A 17,520-nucleotide genomic window follows, 5' to 3' on the forward strand; every position below is an offset into this window, starting at 1 on the left:
GAGGTGGTTTAAGAAAATCCCTCAATTCTGTCACAGTATTGGCACAACGAAACCAGCTCATTTTGTTCTTGAAATCAAAAGGGGCAGAAAACAATACAAATTCTCACTCGCACAGCTAGACTGAAAGATGTCTGCAGAGCCCTCTGTTTTTATTCCCAATGTAATGTGAGTAATTCTTAAACAACAACTATGTTTTTAATTTGTGACGAAGCTAGAAGTTGCACTTGTTTTTTGGCAGTGAAGGTTGGGAGTGATCCTCCCTCTCTATAGACACAGTCTGTAACTCTGAGAGCAGGTGCACGCCCTACATCACAACAGGTGCTTGAACAGAGAACAATGGTTTTATTTACATAAAAAGCAACTCTTGCTCCATATTGTACTGCAAATGTTAGAACCCATATAACCCACTGAGCCACAGCATCTCTGCAGCACGGATACAAAAACACTACACAGTAGTACTGAACCTTTTGCTATAAAGACGGGGCTAACTGACCATCAGATGAAAATGACACCTTTAGTGATCCTGTTCTCATCTGCAATTCCTCAAAATCCATAAGGACAGACATCCAGTATGCAGCTAGCTGTGGTGTCATGTATATACACTCTGATCAGTCAGTGTTTAAAAGCAAATTAAACGACCGCCCACTGAAAACTGCCACTTAAGTGAAACCCTGAAACCAGGTTCTGGTAATGTTTTAATCATATGACACCGAAGCTTTGAACAAACGTTATCGACGCGATGAAAGTCCATGTGGCATAAAACATACACAAAGAACGTTCAGTTACGATGGCTACCCATATTTAGTCAAACGTAATTCAAAAACAGATTTTAAAGAAGTATTTCATAAAAGCAAAGAAATTTCCAAAGACCATAATTTCCCTAACTTAGCACTAAATGCTGATAAACTAAAAATGATATTCAATTTGTTTATTTAACAGAAATATATGTGTCAAATAATGACATAATTAATACCCCCACTTGGGCCTGTAAATTGGACTTAGGGAATTATTAAGTAATCCTTAATCATAAGAATATAACAAGTATGGTAACAATACTTTATTATTTAATTAATTACAGTAATTAACTCTAAACGATAAGATATTACAGATGTTAACAAATTAAGGACTGGTAATGTTAAAGGATTAATATTAGGAGAAACTGAGTTAAACCACTGTGAATGATGCACAACATAATTATATACTCTGTTGTACATTACTGTACTCTCAACATTGTCTTTAATTTTAATTTAATTGTACTTACATCTGTCATTTTAATTTTTCAGTTCCTCAAAATCTCAATGTTGTCAACAAGGGACAAAAAACAGATTCACTTACATTAGTATCATTGGATAGCTGGGTTAAACAATGCATGAAGTGACTTGGTTTGCCTTCGAGAGCTTCTTCGATTTCCTTCATCTTCAAAAAGCTATCTAAAAGTAAATATTTAAGTATTAGGACAGGAAACAGATCAGGCGACCTGTGATAGGGACCATTTTGGATTTGTGGAGAATTTATGTTCTTTCAGACAAAACGTGGCAAGAATATCATCAACGCTGACTTTTTTTTTCTTTATAGCTCCTTCAGAAACTGTCTACCCTGATCTATGAAAGAAAATAATTTAAAGCAGACTATTCCACATCAAATAGTGATGGATCAAGCTGTTCCTTTAGTTGTACAGAGTAGATGTTTGGAGTTGGAGGGCTTTGGGCTTCTATGAGTTCAAATCCCAGCCAGGAAATACAGATGTTGTACACTTAAGTGAGGTTCTATTCCCAGACTGTCCCAACAAAAGAAATTGACAGGGAAAAGCTGTACCTTTATTGTGCTTGCACACGAAGGGCAGAGTCCGTTGGCAGGGGACATATTTGTAAAGAGACAGTTGCTGGGAGGGGTCCACTGAGATCGTTCTGCACTCTTCTGAAGGTATTTGCTTGGGATCTGCAGCACAGAGAGTCATGGAAGAAAAGACCTTGCTCAAAAAAATTGACATGGCCGAGACATTCACAAAACAAGGCTTTCCACACAAGGGTATAACACTGTAAACAAAACCCACCATTCTCATAATTGAAACTGATCCAATCCTAGTAATCCTAGTGACCCAAAGAATATCTTTGCAAGTAGCTACAGAAATTCATCAAGTGCTACATCAAAATCCAATAGAAATACATCCTTTTATCATCTGTTTTTTTTAAACAAGACGTTTAAGAAGGCAGCACACAAATACCAGTCACTTCATTTTGTTGCCAGTTACAATTAATAATTCACAATATCAAACAACATGCCCTGATTTTCCCTAGTTCTCATCTACTTAGGCAGGATACACCCCAGACAGGACGCCAATCTATCGCAGATCACACGGAGACACCGAGTAAACACACTCACACCAGAGCCAACTTTACCAGAACCAGAACCAGGGCCAACTAACCTACCAGTATTTTTCTGGACTGTGGGAGGAAACTGGAGCACCTGGAGGTAACCCGCACAAACACGGGGAGAACATACAAACTCCAGTAGCACCCCAAACACTGAACACAGGGCCCCAACACTGAGGCAGCAATGTTAACCAGTTTACCATCATGTAGCCCATAAGTCATGTACAATCACACTTATATAGCAAACGATGCCTTATACTACCTTTCTGCAGTTTATTCTGTAACATAAGCTTGACTTTTTATCATATATCTACCCAACTATCTTGATTCTATACATCTACACATCTGGGCTCACAGTGGCCTCCTGTATCGCAAACAGAGAGTGCTCATAGGCCCCTTCGAACCACTCACCCATAAGGCCATTCACCTGCCATGTTCTAAAGTGACCTATAGGAGGCGCAGTGCCAACTGGAGCCACTCTCAGCCCTGGCCCTCTGTAGTGCTGAGCCAGTAGCCAAATGTGCACCCTGGGGAATCCCTGTCACAGTTAGCTAACGGCTTGATCTGGCAACGGCAGTGTCACAGGGTTTAACCTGCGCTTGGGGAGAGGGGCCTCAATGGGTTGAGCACCTGAGGAGCTCCTGAAACCTCAGCTATCATATTCACTCCACTTATACTATACGGCCTACTTACAATTGACTACGTCATAGAACATTGTGAACCGCCTCTGACAAATATATTGGGTTTCAGATTTACTTTAACGTACATTTATTGTTTAAACGCGTATGTGGAATTGAATCCATTTTTGGAGCATAAAGAAGTTATTGTGAGAGTGTCCAACAGTGTCTTTTCCACCTCTGCCTGTATATCATTAGTAAGAGTAGTGTAAGAGGTTTTAGTAAAAGTGTGGAAACAACAATTCTGAACCCGTTCAAGGACAGACGGAACAGATACTGTATAAGCATGATTCTAGACAATTCAGTAGTTTGGCCAAACCCAAATGTAAGGCACAGTATTGGTATGATTTGAATTAGTTCGGGTTTGGGGGCTCAGCTCACCTGACTAAGGAGGACACAGTTTGTCTCCTTTAAAAGGGCTGAGTCATGGACATCGAAGATGGAACTGAGGGATGGATATGAAACGAAAAGTAAAACTGGGCATGATAGAAACGTGTTTTTATATAGGTAGATAGGCGGAGGTGAGCAAGATCAGATCCTGAACTTTAATTTAAGGCTGTGATAAAACCCCCGAATCAAATTAGATCCTTGGAATAAATAGAGGTGGAAAGCAGAATCAAGCAGTGAGCTCCATTCAATGTTCAATAAAAAAGAAGAATGAAGAAAAACTTACGTTCACACCAGAGCTTGGTCAGGGACAGCTGAGGAGCCGGCTTGACGGTCATCTGGCTCAAATTCCACATGAACATGAGGTCTCCCGAAATGTGCGAACAGACGCTGAGATCATTGATCTGATGCTCGTCCAACGTTTTATTCCATATACCTAAGGCTGTGATATTCCCAACAAAGGGCTCTGTAAAGTTTCCTCCGAAGGAGTCTTGATCATGCCCAATGATGAAAATCCCACTTCCATAAATATTTCGGGAGGTCTCAGTCCCATTCCCCGAGTCTCGCCTTTTCCCATCCACATGGATAGCCCAATTTCCATTGTACTTTTGCCAGGTAACACAAAGATGGTGCCATTTCCCGTCGTTTCTAAAGGAGGCCTTGTAAGGCTTGTGGTTTCCGTGCACAATCAAGGCCAGGATTATGTTTCCATCCTTGTCCTGCTGACCCCGCAGCTGAAACTCATTGGTTAGCTGAAGAGCTGCGTAAGAGAAGACAGTGGACACCTGGCTGTTGGCACTGTGCCACTGCACCTGGGCGCACACAGTGACCGCTGGCAATGGGGGAAACTCAATGTCCACTCTGGCGTACATGGAATGGGACTCCTCCTTGAAATTCAAGGCTGGTATTGAAACATCTGGGAAAGAGAATCAAGCACACAACAGCTGGTAAGCCACCTTAAAACACAGTTCAATTAATTAATAATAATAATAATTGTTTACACTTATATAGCGCTTTTCTGGACACTCCACTCAAAGCGCTTTACAGGTAATGGGGACTCCACCACCACCAATGTGCAGCATCCACCTGGATGATGCGACGGCAGCCATAGTGCGCCAGAACGCTCCCCACACACCAGCTATCAGTGGGGAGGAGAGGAGAGTAATGAAGCCAGTTCATAGAGGGGGATTGTTAGGAGGCCATGATTGATAAAGGCTGATGGGAAATTTGGCCAGGACGCCGGGGTTAAAATACATGCTGCATGTGTTGCATGGTAAACAGCAATATAACTCTCAGCCTGTATAACATGTTGCATTTTGAGATTTTGATGGCACTCAAGTCCTGTAGTTTATAGGATAGCCTTTAATGTGCTCTTCAAAAACCATGCAAACATTTCATTAAGAAAATACTGCATCTGGAGTACTACTGCAAATGTTCATCCACTGTAGGATAACATAACAAATCCATCTAAAATCCAAATTTCCAAATGTAGCGCATAACAAAATGTCCACCAATTTCCAAACATCATCAATTACATCATCAAAGGTGGCTCCCCAATCCTATTTCTAGTAAACTCTAGGGTGTAGCCTTTATCCCTGTACATCAGAATATTAAGATTTGCTTCATTAGTGAATATTAATATGATTTGTCATCATTAACAATCAAAGTAACATCAATACAACTAGGAGCAAGGATTGGAGATTGTTGGTATGATTCAGAGTCTGTAAAAAGGGCAAAGTTCTGCTCTGCAAAACTCACACTTTCCCAAGAAGGGTGGGAATCTCCAGTTGTAATGGTACACATCCACGATCCAGATAGGATGTTTCATTTGGGCAGCCTGAAGAAGTTTCGATGTGTATTCCACATCACTGTCCATTTCATCAGAAAGGAGCTTGCTGAAGTGATGCTGACAGAATCCGTTTGCTCGCCAAAAGTCCATTGAAATATTTACAAACTGGAAAACATCTTCAGGCGTCTCGTAGAAGCACTCAGAGGAACCGAAAACTGAAAGAGATCAGAGTTAAGAGGCATCATAGCAGCACTGCCGTGCGCATTTTATATTTTAATGTTAAAAAGAACCAGCATTAATGAGTGCATTCCAAACAACAATAACAGGAAAATGTACAGAGTAACATGTAAAACTTCCAATTAATATCACAGAATAAACACAATTTCCAGGTCTGCACCATGCCGTATTCTGCGATTCAGAATGAGGCATCAAACTTCCAGTGATGTAAAGTGGCCCTATGACACTGAAAACAAGCAGACTTGTGAAGACATCTCTTTTACTCCAACAGAAATATTGCTCTTGATTTTGAGATGGTTGCGGACAAATACATCGTTAACTCTGGATGCAGATGATGTTGGAACATTTCTGTGGTGTAATGTCTGCTGCACCACCTGTACTTATGCGCTCTTATTGCGCATTATATTAGTCTTTACAGTGACTAGTGAGCAGGAAGGGCCGCTTCATGTCACATATCTTGGGAATTCTCGCTCTCGCCCTTTGGTTTGGCCAGGTAACATGGCGGCCATCCAGTACTTTCACGAAGGTCACGATTTTATGCTTAATTTGGAATTTGTAAAATGTTGTTATACCATCAACGAATTAATTTTGTTACCTAGATTTAACAATGGTCAGAGAACTTGGGACTGTAGTTCCCATCTAATTTCAAGTTTAATTACTTTTTAAACGAATACTTTCTTCCAGAGTTAGTCGAAACTGGATTTTCCGCTCTGTTAAAGCACAGCTCTTTGGCACAAGTAGGTTCTTGATAAAGTAACTGAATTAATTAGCAATGTAGGAGAATGTACCTTGAGAGTTCCTCCAATTTTCACATTCCCAGGAGCGTATTTTCCCAGTAATGCTGGAGACCTACAGATATTTAACATTAGAAAAAGAACATCCTTCTTAATCAATTAAAATATTTAATCATTAGCTTTTATTACAAAATGCCGGTATACTTATGCTTTCAATGTGCAGTAGGTATATACATTACCAAAACAAAATACACCAAAAATGACGATTTGCCTCTGTCTCCAATCATGGTAAGCCCCCAGATGACTCACAGCTGAAAGTAACAAAAAAAGATATAACTGTATGTACAAAGTAGCTGATGTTTAGAATAACAGTTTCCTGGAGGCATGTGGATTTACTAATAGTACTGTAACAATCTGATTTTGCTTCTTGAGAGGATTGGTTTAAACAGTAATAAGGACAGAAACAAAGGTCACCATCAGGGGCAGAGGTTCCAAAAGCACCTGGGCCTGAGCACATGTGGGCATCCAGATCTATTCTCTCCCTGTGCTTTCAATCCCTACTGCAAAGCAAACCACATCAGGCTTGCAAACACTTTTTCAATTTTGTGTAGGGTCACTAAAACACCTAAAAAAAAAATCGAAGCCAACAACTGTGTATCTGCAGTCAGTGCTACACTGAAAGTTTTTGACGCTTCTACTTATATTTTTAGGATGAAGTGAAATACTGTACTGCAAATCCTGCTTTTCCCTATAAGCAAACTGTTCAGAAGTATTAACACAATATGTTATTTAGGAGTTACCATAAATTAGATAAGGACTGATTGCACTCAACAAGGGCACCTGTGAGATCGGATGTGCTTGGTGCAATTGTAGCTGTAAACAAGCTGCTGTATTTCATTTGAGAAACCCTTTCAGGCAAAATAAAACAAAATGGCATCAGTGCGTAGAAAATTCAATATAATACAGTAAGATACTCATCTGGAACCTTTTCAAGAATTTCATCTTGAAATCGTGCAAAATCCATCCATCCATTTCCTAAACGCTTCATCCAATACGGAGCTGGAGATTAGCCCAGCGAGCAAGAGTCGCAAAGCAGGGTACAACCTGGATGGGATTCCAGTTCATTGCGGGGTACAAACTGACACAAACACACACTCACACCAGGACCAGTTTTCCCATGAGCCAGTTAGCCTACCGGTACGTCTGGACTGTAGCAGGAAGCTCTCGCAAACACAAACCCCATGCAAATAGCACCCCGGGTCTGGTACCGAATCCAGTAATGCTAATTACTGCACCACTGTGCTGCCCTGCCCATTCCTTCCAAAACATAACACTGAAAAGGAAACTTCAAGATGTTTAAGAGCTGAAGAGATGGCCATTTGCATTGATAATGAAAAGGACAAGTCCGTGTTAACATTTTATAGTGCTCTGTAGCCATTTAAAGAAGCTGTGTCCAAAAGGCTTTTTCTTGGCAAATATCGACTAGTAGTTATTTAAATTTATAGCACATATATTTGTTTTTTTTAAAACATGAGCACTATCCTTGCAATGATACATTTTGTATGCTAGGAAGCAATTAAAAACACAGATCCATAAAATGTGAGGGCTTTATCCGATTGTGTACTATTGGTGAAAATTATAGGGGCTAAATGAAAAGATAAACACCCAAATAAGCATTCGGTAAACAAAAAATCATAGATTTTATTTACATCTAAAACTCGTTTTTCCTAATAAGAAATTTGAGTAATTTTTAATTAGATTCCTATTTTTTAGTACAGTAAGTTTACCAGAAGAAAATTCTGAACAATACAGTAGTTTCAAAATTCCACAAATTAGTTTTCACCTCACTTTTTTTTTCCCCATTTAATACCCTAGCCATTTAAATAATAAAAACCTTTGACAGTCAATGGAATAAAAAACATCTCAGGATTTCATGTTATTTTTTGTGCTGTGCCACAATTAACATTGTGTCAAGTGCTGAGAGGAAAGTCAAAATTAAATATTCAAATTCCAAATACTAAACTCTGTGAGTAAACCACACAATGTGTATCTTAAAGATTTCACAGATTCATTTGGTCTTAAAGTCTTAAGAGTAGCAGAGTGCAATTTTTCAGCTAATGACCTTCTGTAGGTTACACAATTATATAATCAAGTACCCACAGTTAACATTTAACTGTTTTTCCAGAGCATTCAATAACATGAGAAAAAAAAAGTCCCACCTTCTTAGATTACTTAGACAAAAAAGAGCTAAAACCTATTTCTAAGAGACATTTTCCTTCACATTTTCCAATTCATAAAGGAATTAATATAATAGTCTTACCTTTTTTAAATATATTTCCTTTGCATTTTGGGAACTTAAAACCAATTTTTGCTCATCCCTCCAGACATAACTAGAGAAGCCAAAGAAATAGAGCTCTGCATGTTAAAGACCTGTGTTGTATAGGAGGAGGTGAAATCTGACTTTTTGCTCGATTCAGTCCACCCATTGTCATGCAAATTGAGACATTTTTAAAGGAGCCTTTTGCGCAAGTGGTGTCTTGCTTTTACACACAAAGTTCACGAAGAGCCTGTCTCAGACTGTTAGCACTTCCTTAAAAACAACTCCTTTTAAGAGTTTAAGTTTTTGGGTATTCTTCATTTTACTGATATATTTGTGCCTGATTAATAATTCTGGGGATCATGCTATAAAGTCAAATAATTCAATAATTTCATTTGATAGAAATTCAATTCAGACAAAGATGAGAGGCTAACTTAGCAGACAAATTCTATTGCAAATTCAATTTGAAATGATTTGCCAGTACAACAGTTTGAAATGTACTCCGATTTTAATTGATCAACATTCATCAATATTCTCATCTGGTAAATGTGAGGATGTATAGTGGGATAAAGTGAAAACGTCAATAGAACTGATGTGAAAATAATGCTTTAATTATATCATGCGTCTATAATATCTGGTTTACAATATTCTGTAGACCTTTGGTCACAACGAGAAAGTTGCTGTATGGAAATCAATTCAAAGAAGACTGACCCAATTAATCTGTAATCTTAGCTCAGCCTTGAACAAGGAGGTGGGGACTTGATAACAAATACCCTGAAAACAACACTCCTTCAGGACTACTAGTGAACAAACCTCATTGGAGCAGTGTGGACATTAAGAGAATACGCACGTCTTTGCACAAAGAGAGGTGTGTGTCCAGAACCACCTACGCAACACGCCAGATTTTATATTCATCTGAAGAAATGGAAATTGTCCTACTGTTTACATTAGCAAAAATAATAAGAGGGTGTTAAATATGTTAGCCTTGTTTTTACACATACCTGTATAGTTAGCGGAACTGACCGGGTGTGTAAGATATTACGTACTTACGAATCATGTCTGTAAGTTATTGTTATAATGAAGTAAGTGGGACACTTTTACCACAAAATAAATCAAGTCAAGGTGCCATCTTGTGGTTTTAGCTTAGTAACAAGCAAGAAATGTAAGAATAAGTTTTATGCCGTATGATGCTGGTACTAGTACAAACTAACTTCCTCCTGGTCTTTTGTGCAACGTTTTTCTGCACTTGCAAATAAACTGAACTTCAAGTGGCGAATGAATTGATTCGGAATAAAAACAAAGGAACATAATATATAAAACGGTAGTAATGAGGATATATTGTTGTATATAATGAATCAAGTGTCTAATAGAAAACAAGAGGGAAGGAAGAGAGGTGTAAAGCGAGGGTTGTGACTGAAATGGTTTTAGAAATTCAGAGAAGAGGTTTTGGCGAAGCTGTAAAAGAGGGAAGGAATTCTGAGCGCACGTCACCAGCACTCAGGAACTTTGGAGACGTCTTCCAAGTCCAGTGGGCCTCAGTTTCAATAACCAACCTTGATTTGCCTACCGCACAAGAAACAGTTTGGACTGAGGGGGTGCAAGGGACAGCCACCAAGGTTAGGGCCACGCAGCTGTCACCCCTACAACTGAACGAGAAAGGCCCAGGCTGGAGGGTCCACTTTTGGAGAAGCCCCAGTCCCAAATCCACAATGATATTGTGGGGGAAAAAATGGAAGAGCAAATGTATTTTAAAGAAAAGGGACTGGAGGTTATAGGGGAGGAGCCCATCGACTTCAGGCTTAGTCAAATTGACCGTTGACAGAGAAATGCACTCAAACCCAACAACAAAATTTGGAGTTTGGGGATTACTATGTAAACAATACCCCGATGCTTGGTTGAGGCACAATTTGAATTGTAGCCTAGATACAAATAATTAATTTGTTCACAAGAACCGCACACTGATTTTTCTCGGCCAGATTCGAGTTTCCTATGTTTACTGCCCAGTCCCGTTTCGTCCAGGACTTCAGCGATTGTCTGGATTCCAACATAAAGACACCCCCTTTCCCGGGGAATAAGAAGACAATTGAAAAACTGTGTAAAATTGAGCTGTGTTTTGTTCTTTTGAGTTACTGTAAGTTGTAGAAGTCTGGCTACAGAGTAAAACAAAAGAGAGAAAGATCTTTATTACAACATCACAAATGCAACACACGGCTTTGCCACTCGTTTTCTTTACTCAAAAAGATATTTTCCGAAGTGATAACCTCCATTCTATACAACAGAAGTAACGGTAGAAAGACCAATAGTACCAACAGACAGTGGGAACAAAAACCCGAAATAGTTCATCTCAATAACTCTATAATAACGGTATAAAAAATATTTTGTCTCCCTGCATGAGTGGTCTTCAGTGGTGGAAAATAGTATCAAAAACACAAACCAGAAAACAACAACAACAAAGAGAAGTAAAAGCTACCACACTATAATAAATAGTACGGCTTTGTCCATTTTCAGATGCAGTTACAGCAGCTACATATTACAGCGACGAGTCAGCGGCCGCCGATGTCCACGGAGATATTGATGTATTTGGACAACAGCGGGTGATGCAGCTTCACTCCTCAAGTTCTCAACTTATAAATCACTGGGGATAATTAAAATGGAAATTGTCACATTAGTGATATCAGCCGTTGCCCTCAGTGATGCACATTGATTAAAAATCATGCTTTCTTGCAGCACAGCATAATGACCTTTTATGCTACTTGATGGAACACAGATCTTCTTGAGGGACACAGCATTCTCTAATATTTCAGTAAGACAAAATGCATTTATGAAGACTGACAACAGATGCGCAAAACAGTGCTCCAGAGAAACAGGGCTTCAGATGTGACTTGCAATAATATGATGGGAACATACTGCAAAAGTGTTGGAGTTGTACCGGTTGCACTTTGTGTATCAGGATCATTATAAACAAACAAAAACATGTCATAATTCTTACTGCATCTCTAGAAATATGACCATATTATGTACTTTGCTGGCCACTTTTCTTTTGTCTAAGTTATCCTCTAACTCTTTAGAACACACTTTTAAAACTTTTTTCTGTGTGCAGTTTGATTGACTATGAAACCAGTCCTCATTCCTCCTAGGCAGGTAAGAATGCTGTAGTGGTGAGCTGTTTAATAATGGTGGCGAGGAAATCAATCATCACCACTTGCACCAGGCTGCCAGGAGCAGCGAGTGCAACTTGACTTGCCTCAGTGACTTCACAGTGACTCACAGAGAAAGGGAAAGAGGAAGCTGTATTATTCAGACAAGTCACCGTAGTTACAACCAGTAATAAACAATTAGAGTGAAGTTTATTGCTCAATTGAGTGCCATTCTAGAAACTAAACTCTTACATGCACATTTACATGCTTTCAATTCTCTTCGCACAATTGGTGGTGATTGCAGATCTTAAGACTAACGCATTTTGTATTTTTAAATCAATTTAACTTTTTTATACTGTATGCAAATACGTCACCCCTTTTTTCCCCCAATGATGTTTATTTGTGAAACTGGACACAGTTGATACTCTGCCTCAGACAAGAGACTAGTTTTGATTATAGTGACCTTTATTGAGATGGCTTTTCTTACACGGCTATTCCATTCTTTGTCCCAAGAATGAAACTGTCGTGTAAAAAAAAATGCAGGTTACAAAATAAAGGTAAAAAGCTCAACTGGTGTTGGTTTATCCATTTTTTTTTTGCTTTCAGGGTACAAAACGTGCATTACATCACTAATGTGAAAACAATATAAAACCCAGTTAACCTGCAAGATAAAACCTTGTTGTGGTACTCTGGAGAATATACACAATGACTGCATGAAAATGATCACTTGCATAACCTGTTTCCATCACCTGCCTTAGTGCAGCTCACACCTTCCTCTGCACAGTATCTTATTGCATATGAAGCACAGGTCTTGACTGTTCCCATGAAGGGAAAAGTATGATTACTCATCCAAATGGATACACACTTACTAATTGTGATCGTAATTCATTTTGATATATTTTTTAACTTATTACCCAATTCCCATCTGTTTCTTAGTTCCAACATTGATTTCTTTAAGCCTGGTAAAATCGCTGGATGACTGTTGTTCCCTTGATCGGCTTATTTCTGACGAGTCTGAATTTTCAGCCCCATCCACCGGCTCAGAGCACTCTGAAGTGAATCAGACAGTATTGGGGTTCCTGCAATTGCTGGAGTGATCATCCCAATAACAGCCAAAACTCCCTGCAGATGTTGTTAGACGCTTTCAGGCTGGAGAAGAGAAAAGAAGCACTCCACCCTTGATCAGAACGCCCCTCACCTGGTAAGAGGCCCCAAGATCCTGTAACTATTCTCATTATCCAGCCTACCTTTCTATAGAAGTGAAGAATGAAAGGTAGGGGAACTAATAATCACAGCTGTGATTCCCTTCCTGAACTGGGCAAATCCCAGTTTTATTTGAATTCAAATAAAAATCTATATTTAAGACCAGGCTGCTATTTAAGAAGTGCAAATGCCACTTTTATATCAAATGTGTTATGCAAGTGGAGGTGCTTTTATAACCAAGAACAGGAGGCACGTCTTTATCCAGAAGGCTTTAGGGCCATGGAAGCCTGTAGCTTGTTCTATACACAAGTGCTGGAGCTGATAGAGGAGACCCTTGAATCAATTAACTCCTGACTACCCATCGGGCTAGATGGGCTGATGGCTTCCTCTCATTTGTAGCCCTTATAATGTTATCTGTATCAGACATCAGAACCAAAAAAACATGGTCTTAACAAGGGGGGGGGGGGTGTTGTGCTTCCTCTGCGCCTTGGTTTCATCATAAGGTTCTGACCCAACAAATAAGAGAAGATCACTTAATTGGCCATATACAATTTCTTGCATTAGGAATTTGTCTTTTGGCAGACCCCAGCTTGCTCTCCATGAGACACACAGACAGGGAGAGAAGCTGGGGGTCAGAGCGCAGGGTCAGCCATTTATACAGCACCCCTGGAGCACTTGGGGTTAAGAGCCTTGCTCAGGGGCCCAATGGAGTAGGATACCTCTGCCGGCCAAGGGATTCAAACCAGCAACCTTCCAGCCACAGGCGCAGATCCTGAGCCACAGAGCCACCGGTCCACCCATATTAAGGAAGAGGATTAATCCTGATGAAGTTCTTTCATCAATAAGCAACAAGTAACCAAGCAATGTTGAAGGAGTGGTTGGCCAGCTGTTGTTAATATCCAGAAATACAATCTGACAGGTACCAGACTGCTTCCTTCTTTGCTCCATGACCTGGATTGCATCATTTCAAAATGAACAGAAGAATATTTTTTGGCTTGAGAGTAATTTTGATAGCGAACTAAGACCGTCAATTAATCTCTCCACATGCAAGTCAGTTTGAAAACCTTTATTTTCTATTATAAAAGTTGCTTAAAAAGATAAATGAGTCTCCTCTACAGATACAGAAATGCGTTTCTACGTCCCTCTAAAACATATCATTGCTTTTCTCACACTCCCATTTGAATTCGAAGAACACGATTTGAAAAAAAACAACTAAATACGTATTTTACCCAGCACCACTGTTAATTCATTTGTTCCAACAGACCTCGTTTCGGTGCATTTAGTGCAAACAGTGAAAAAGCCTAAAGACAAATTTTAATTCGGTGTACAGATTCTAGCCCGCTTGTAACTTAAGTGCTTTCAGGTGGCACAAAAAACCGACAAGACCTGGAACGACTTAACGCGCTTCAGGTCAGCGCCCTCCGGTTCTCCGCAGTCAGCGACTGACAATTCAGCCTGGCGATGACTTCGCGGACCGACCTCCCACTCCTCCCCCATGCCGGGGTGCCAGGCTCCGCTCCGGGGGTTGTGGGTAGCTGCCCTTTGTACCTCTGTGACTGCTCTCCTCCGTCAGCGCAGTCGGCCTCCCCCTTCTGCCTTTCCAGCAGCTTCAATAACTCCCCAGTGGAAGAATGGAGCTCTCTGGCAGCTCCAGCTGCCTCTTTGTTCTGGGTAGCCCAGCGGGTGGCCACCACGGGGTCCCCCGATTCGTCACCGACCGCGGCCCACACAGACTGGAGGGTGCCGAGAAGGGTCTGAGCCGAGAGGGGAGCCAAGGCTATCTCTTCCCACGTCTGGGGCCCTCCGTCTTCTCCTGTGTTAAAGCCGTTTCATTAAAGCAGACCCAGTGATAATAAGGGCACGTGTATTTAAATGGTTCAATATGTACATCTGAGACAAAGTCTCTTTAAACTTCCTGTTCTCATTTCTTCGGGACGTGCCTGTAAGGCTTTCCACAGGAGGTTTTTCCACAAGGACAGTAAAACTTTAAAAACATAGGGCAATAAACGTTTAGACTTCCGGAAGGCTTTCGATAAGCTTCCTCCTAAAATGCCTTCATCAACAATTTAGATTCTAATTTCTGAGCTAGATAAATGTACAGTTTGTATAACGTAGGGGGAAGGGCAAACGCAGGAACAGTGGCAAGGAAACGAGGAAAAAGTCATGGATTGGGCAAACAAGGAAAATTACGTTTAACACCCATGTGTTACCAAAGTGATTCACAGTGGTAGCAGCAATATACAGTATACTACACAGGTCACATTAGGTGTTTCGCAGCTGTTAGGAACTATATTGTACATGAAAGGGATCAAGATAATGTAGAGAAGCAATAAAAAAAAAATGCTTGAGAACATAGCAAATAGTGTAGAACTTAAACCCAGGGAAGATAATTTTAAACTTTACAATGCCTAGTAAGAACCCACTTAGAATACTGTGCCCAGTTTTGGCCACTCTGACACAAACAGTTTGTTATAATCATAGAATGAGTTGAACGAAGAGCTCCTTGAGAAGAGAAAGAATGATTCAGATGGTGTCAGAGGGTTAAGGGAGGTAAATCTCTGGCCTAGAACAAAGGAGATGGAGTGGAGATTTGATTTATGGATACAAGATCCTAAGGGGTACAGATAGGGTTAACTCTCTGGGACAAGGACGCAGCATCACAGATGGAATCTAAGAGAATTCATTCAGGAAGGTTGACAGGAAAGACTTCTTTGTGCAAGGGGTTTTGGACATCCGAAACAGGCTTCCAAGGTACTGTGCTGTAGGTTGTTGAGACCAAAACAATCCGGGTCCTTGTAAGAAATGACTGGATGAAGTTTCAGCTTCAATCAGCTACTGCGCGTAACACGCAAGACCTCCTTTTGTATGCAGCTTTTACAAAAAATTGTTGAAGGCAGAAAAAAAGTATGATCATTCTATTAGGAAGTGTGAAAAGATCACTGGGGCTTTTTGATGACCTAAATGTAAAGTCCACAAGGCCAAAACAGTAAGTAGTAAAATAGCTCAACGGATTGTGGAACATGTATACATTTCTATACTGTAGGTTTTACACACTTTGAAACTGTGAAATACCAAAAACGGGGCCTTCCACTTCTGCTCTATGTTAAAGTCTCCTTTGAAACTTAAGTTCCTTTTTCCGGCTTGCGTCAGAGCTCCACAGACACAACAGCAGCTTGAAAAAAATGTGCAACACAGCAGAACTGAAACCCCTTACCTCACAGAAGATTGAGAAGACTGCAAGCAGCTCTATTGTTTCTGCACATTGCTCTTTAAATTACACACTCAAACTGCCTTCGCTCCACATCAAAACAATGAGCCATATAAAAGCCACAAAACATTTAAAGAGCAAACAAATCCTCAATGAGTATTAGAGAAAACCCCCTCACAGATTTCACTGAATTTATGCTCTTTTTATTCTGCCCTTTGGCCTGGTTATCCTAACCCTCAGCACAATGCTTTGGAAGTTTTCAACGTCAGCTGTCTTTGGGAGAGAGGTGACAAGACTGAGACACAACTTTGCAGCTTTGTGAAGCCAGCCCGGACATGCAGTCAAGAAATGTTTGATTTATAAATGGGCTTAAAGTAACATATCTCAACTCCACCTACTGTAGAAGTCAGTCACAAACTATGTACAGTAAATTGGTGGATTTGAACTCTATTGCACTGTATGCTTTTTGTTCAACTGTGGTATTTATTTTTACCAGTAAACACTAGTAAAACAGCAATGATGTACAGTAGAGACAAAATGAAATCAGTATTTTACCAAATAGACACTGGGAAGATACCACAAAAGTTTACGTAGTCGGTATTGACTTCATCACTTTCCCTAGTACAGTTTTACAGGCAACTTAAATTAAACGATTTTGCAGACAGGTACAACATGAAAAAAATACCTTTTGAACATCCTACTGTCATGCCGAAGACATTTTTCCCAGTTTCGGTAAGCCCATTCAGCTCCAGACTCAAACTTTTATATAAAGCCATATTTACCAGAATACTCTCAGACGTTTTGTTTTTAAGGCACTGAATTTCATCCTGGGGAAGAGAAAAATAGGACTTAAAGCCTACTTCTTTTTCCTGGTCAGTATTAAATGAAGAATGGCAACATTTACAGAGCAGTTCTTACCCACAGTACTTTAGTTCTGTCCACGATGAGCCCGAGAGAGTTGAAGTAAGAAAGTAGTATGCTCTTGGCTTTTTCAGAAACCTGGTGTGCAAGTACACACAAAAACAAGTCAGAAAACAGTACAACTGTACAATGACGTAATAGAAGGTTTTCAGTTACCAGGTGTGCAAACACTTAATGGACTTATTTCAGTACTGATTGATTTTAAAACCTGGAAAAAAAGCAGTATCCAAACCTGCTTCAGCCTGGCTTAACCTTAATTAACTTCTGATCAAAACTGTTGAAATTGAAATACTGGCAGGCAGTTATCGTATATATCTAGATAAAATGTTATGTACAAAGTCAATTAACACCACTGCAACTACTTACTACAACCAGTACTCATCTTCGGAAAACGCTGTCATAATTGGAACAATCCCTGTGACCCAGAAATTTGTTGACTATTGTGTGTGTCACTAATGTAAATTTCTTGAAGGATTTCCTTTGCAAATCTTTCAAGGTCTACCTAACTGTTTTGATTTGTGCCAAGTCACAGGCTCTT

General features: G+C 40.0%; 2 protein-coding genes across 7 annotated transcripts in view; both read right to left on the reverse strand.

Annotated features, from left to right (window-relative positions):
• The window catches only part of adgrd2 (adhesion G protein-coupled receptor D2), a 53,809-nt gene extending 45,100 nt beyond the window's left edge, over positions 1–8,709 (reverse strand). For 2 of the 3 annotated variants that reach the window (XR_015928829.1, XM_088614744.1), the window contains exons 1-7: positions 8,517–8,707; positions 6,436–6,507; positions 6,251–6,311; positions 5,195–5,440; positions 3,723–4,352; positions 1,816–1,938; positions 1,336–1,430 (exon numbers count right to left, since the gene is read on the reverse strand). Coding sequence is in view for 2 of the 3 variants with exons in the window: in XM_088614744.1 (XP_088470870.1) it covers positions 1,336–1,430; positions 1,816–1,938; positions 3,723–4,352; positions 5,195–5,440; positions 6,251–6,311; positions 6,436–6,483 (1,203 nt within the window). In the remaining variant the exon portion in view is untranslated. Of the gene's footprint in view, positions 1–1,335; positions 1,431–1,815; positions 1,939–3,722; positions 4,353–5,194; positions 5,441–6,250; positions 6,312–6,435; positions 6,508–8,516 lie in introns of all 3 variants that reach the window. The other variant, XM_088614745.1, reaches the window with a different exon arrangement.
• A 5,195-nt stretch (positions 8,710–13,904) lies between these two features.
• Positions 13,905–17,520, reverse strand: part of LOC148644095 (kinesin-like protein KIF14) — a 37,855-nt gene continuing 34,239 nt past the window's right edge. For all 4 annotated transcript variants that reach the window (XM_088615323.1, XM_088615322.1, XM_088615320.1 and 1 more), the window contains exons 28-30: positions 16,980–17,060; positions 16,747–16,888; positions 13,905–14,666 (exon numbers count right to left, since the gene is read on the reverse strand). In XM_088615323.1, coding sequence (XP_088471449.1) covers positions 14,260–14,666; positions 16,747–16,888; positions 16,980–17,060 — 630 coding nt within the window. In that variant the 3' untranslated portion in view covers positions 13,905–14,259. The remainder of the gene's footprint in view (positions 14,667–16,746; positions 16,889–16,979; positions 17,061–17,520) is intronic.

This window comes from Lepisosteus platostomus, chromosome 21 (genome assembly GCF_059453375.1).
Source record: "Lepisosteus platostomus isolate fLepPlt1 chromosome 21, fLepPlt1.hap1, whole genome shotgun sequence".
Taxonomy (NCBI): Eukaryota; Metazoa; Chordata; class Actinopteri; order Semionotiformes; family Lepisosteidae; genus Lepisosteus; species Lepisosteus platostomus.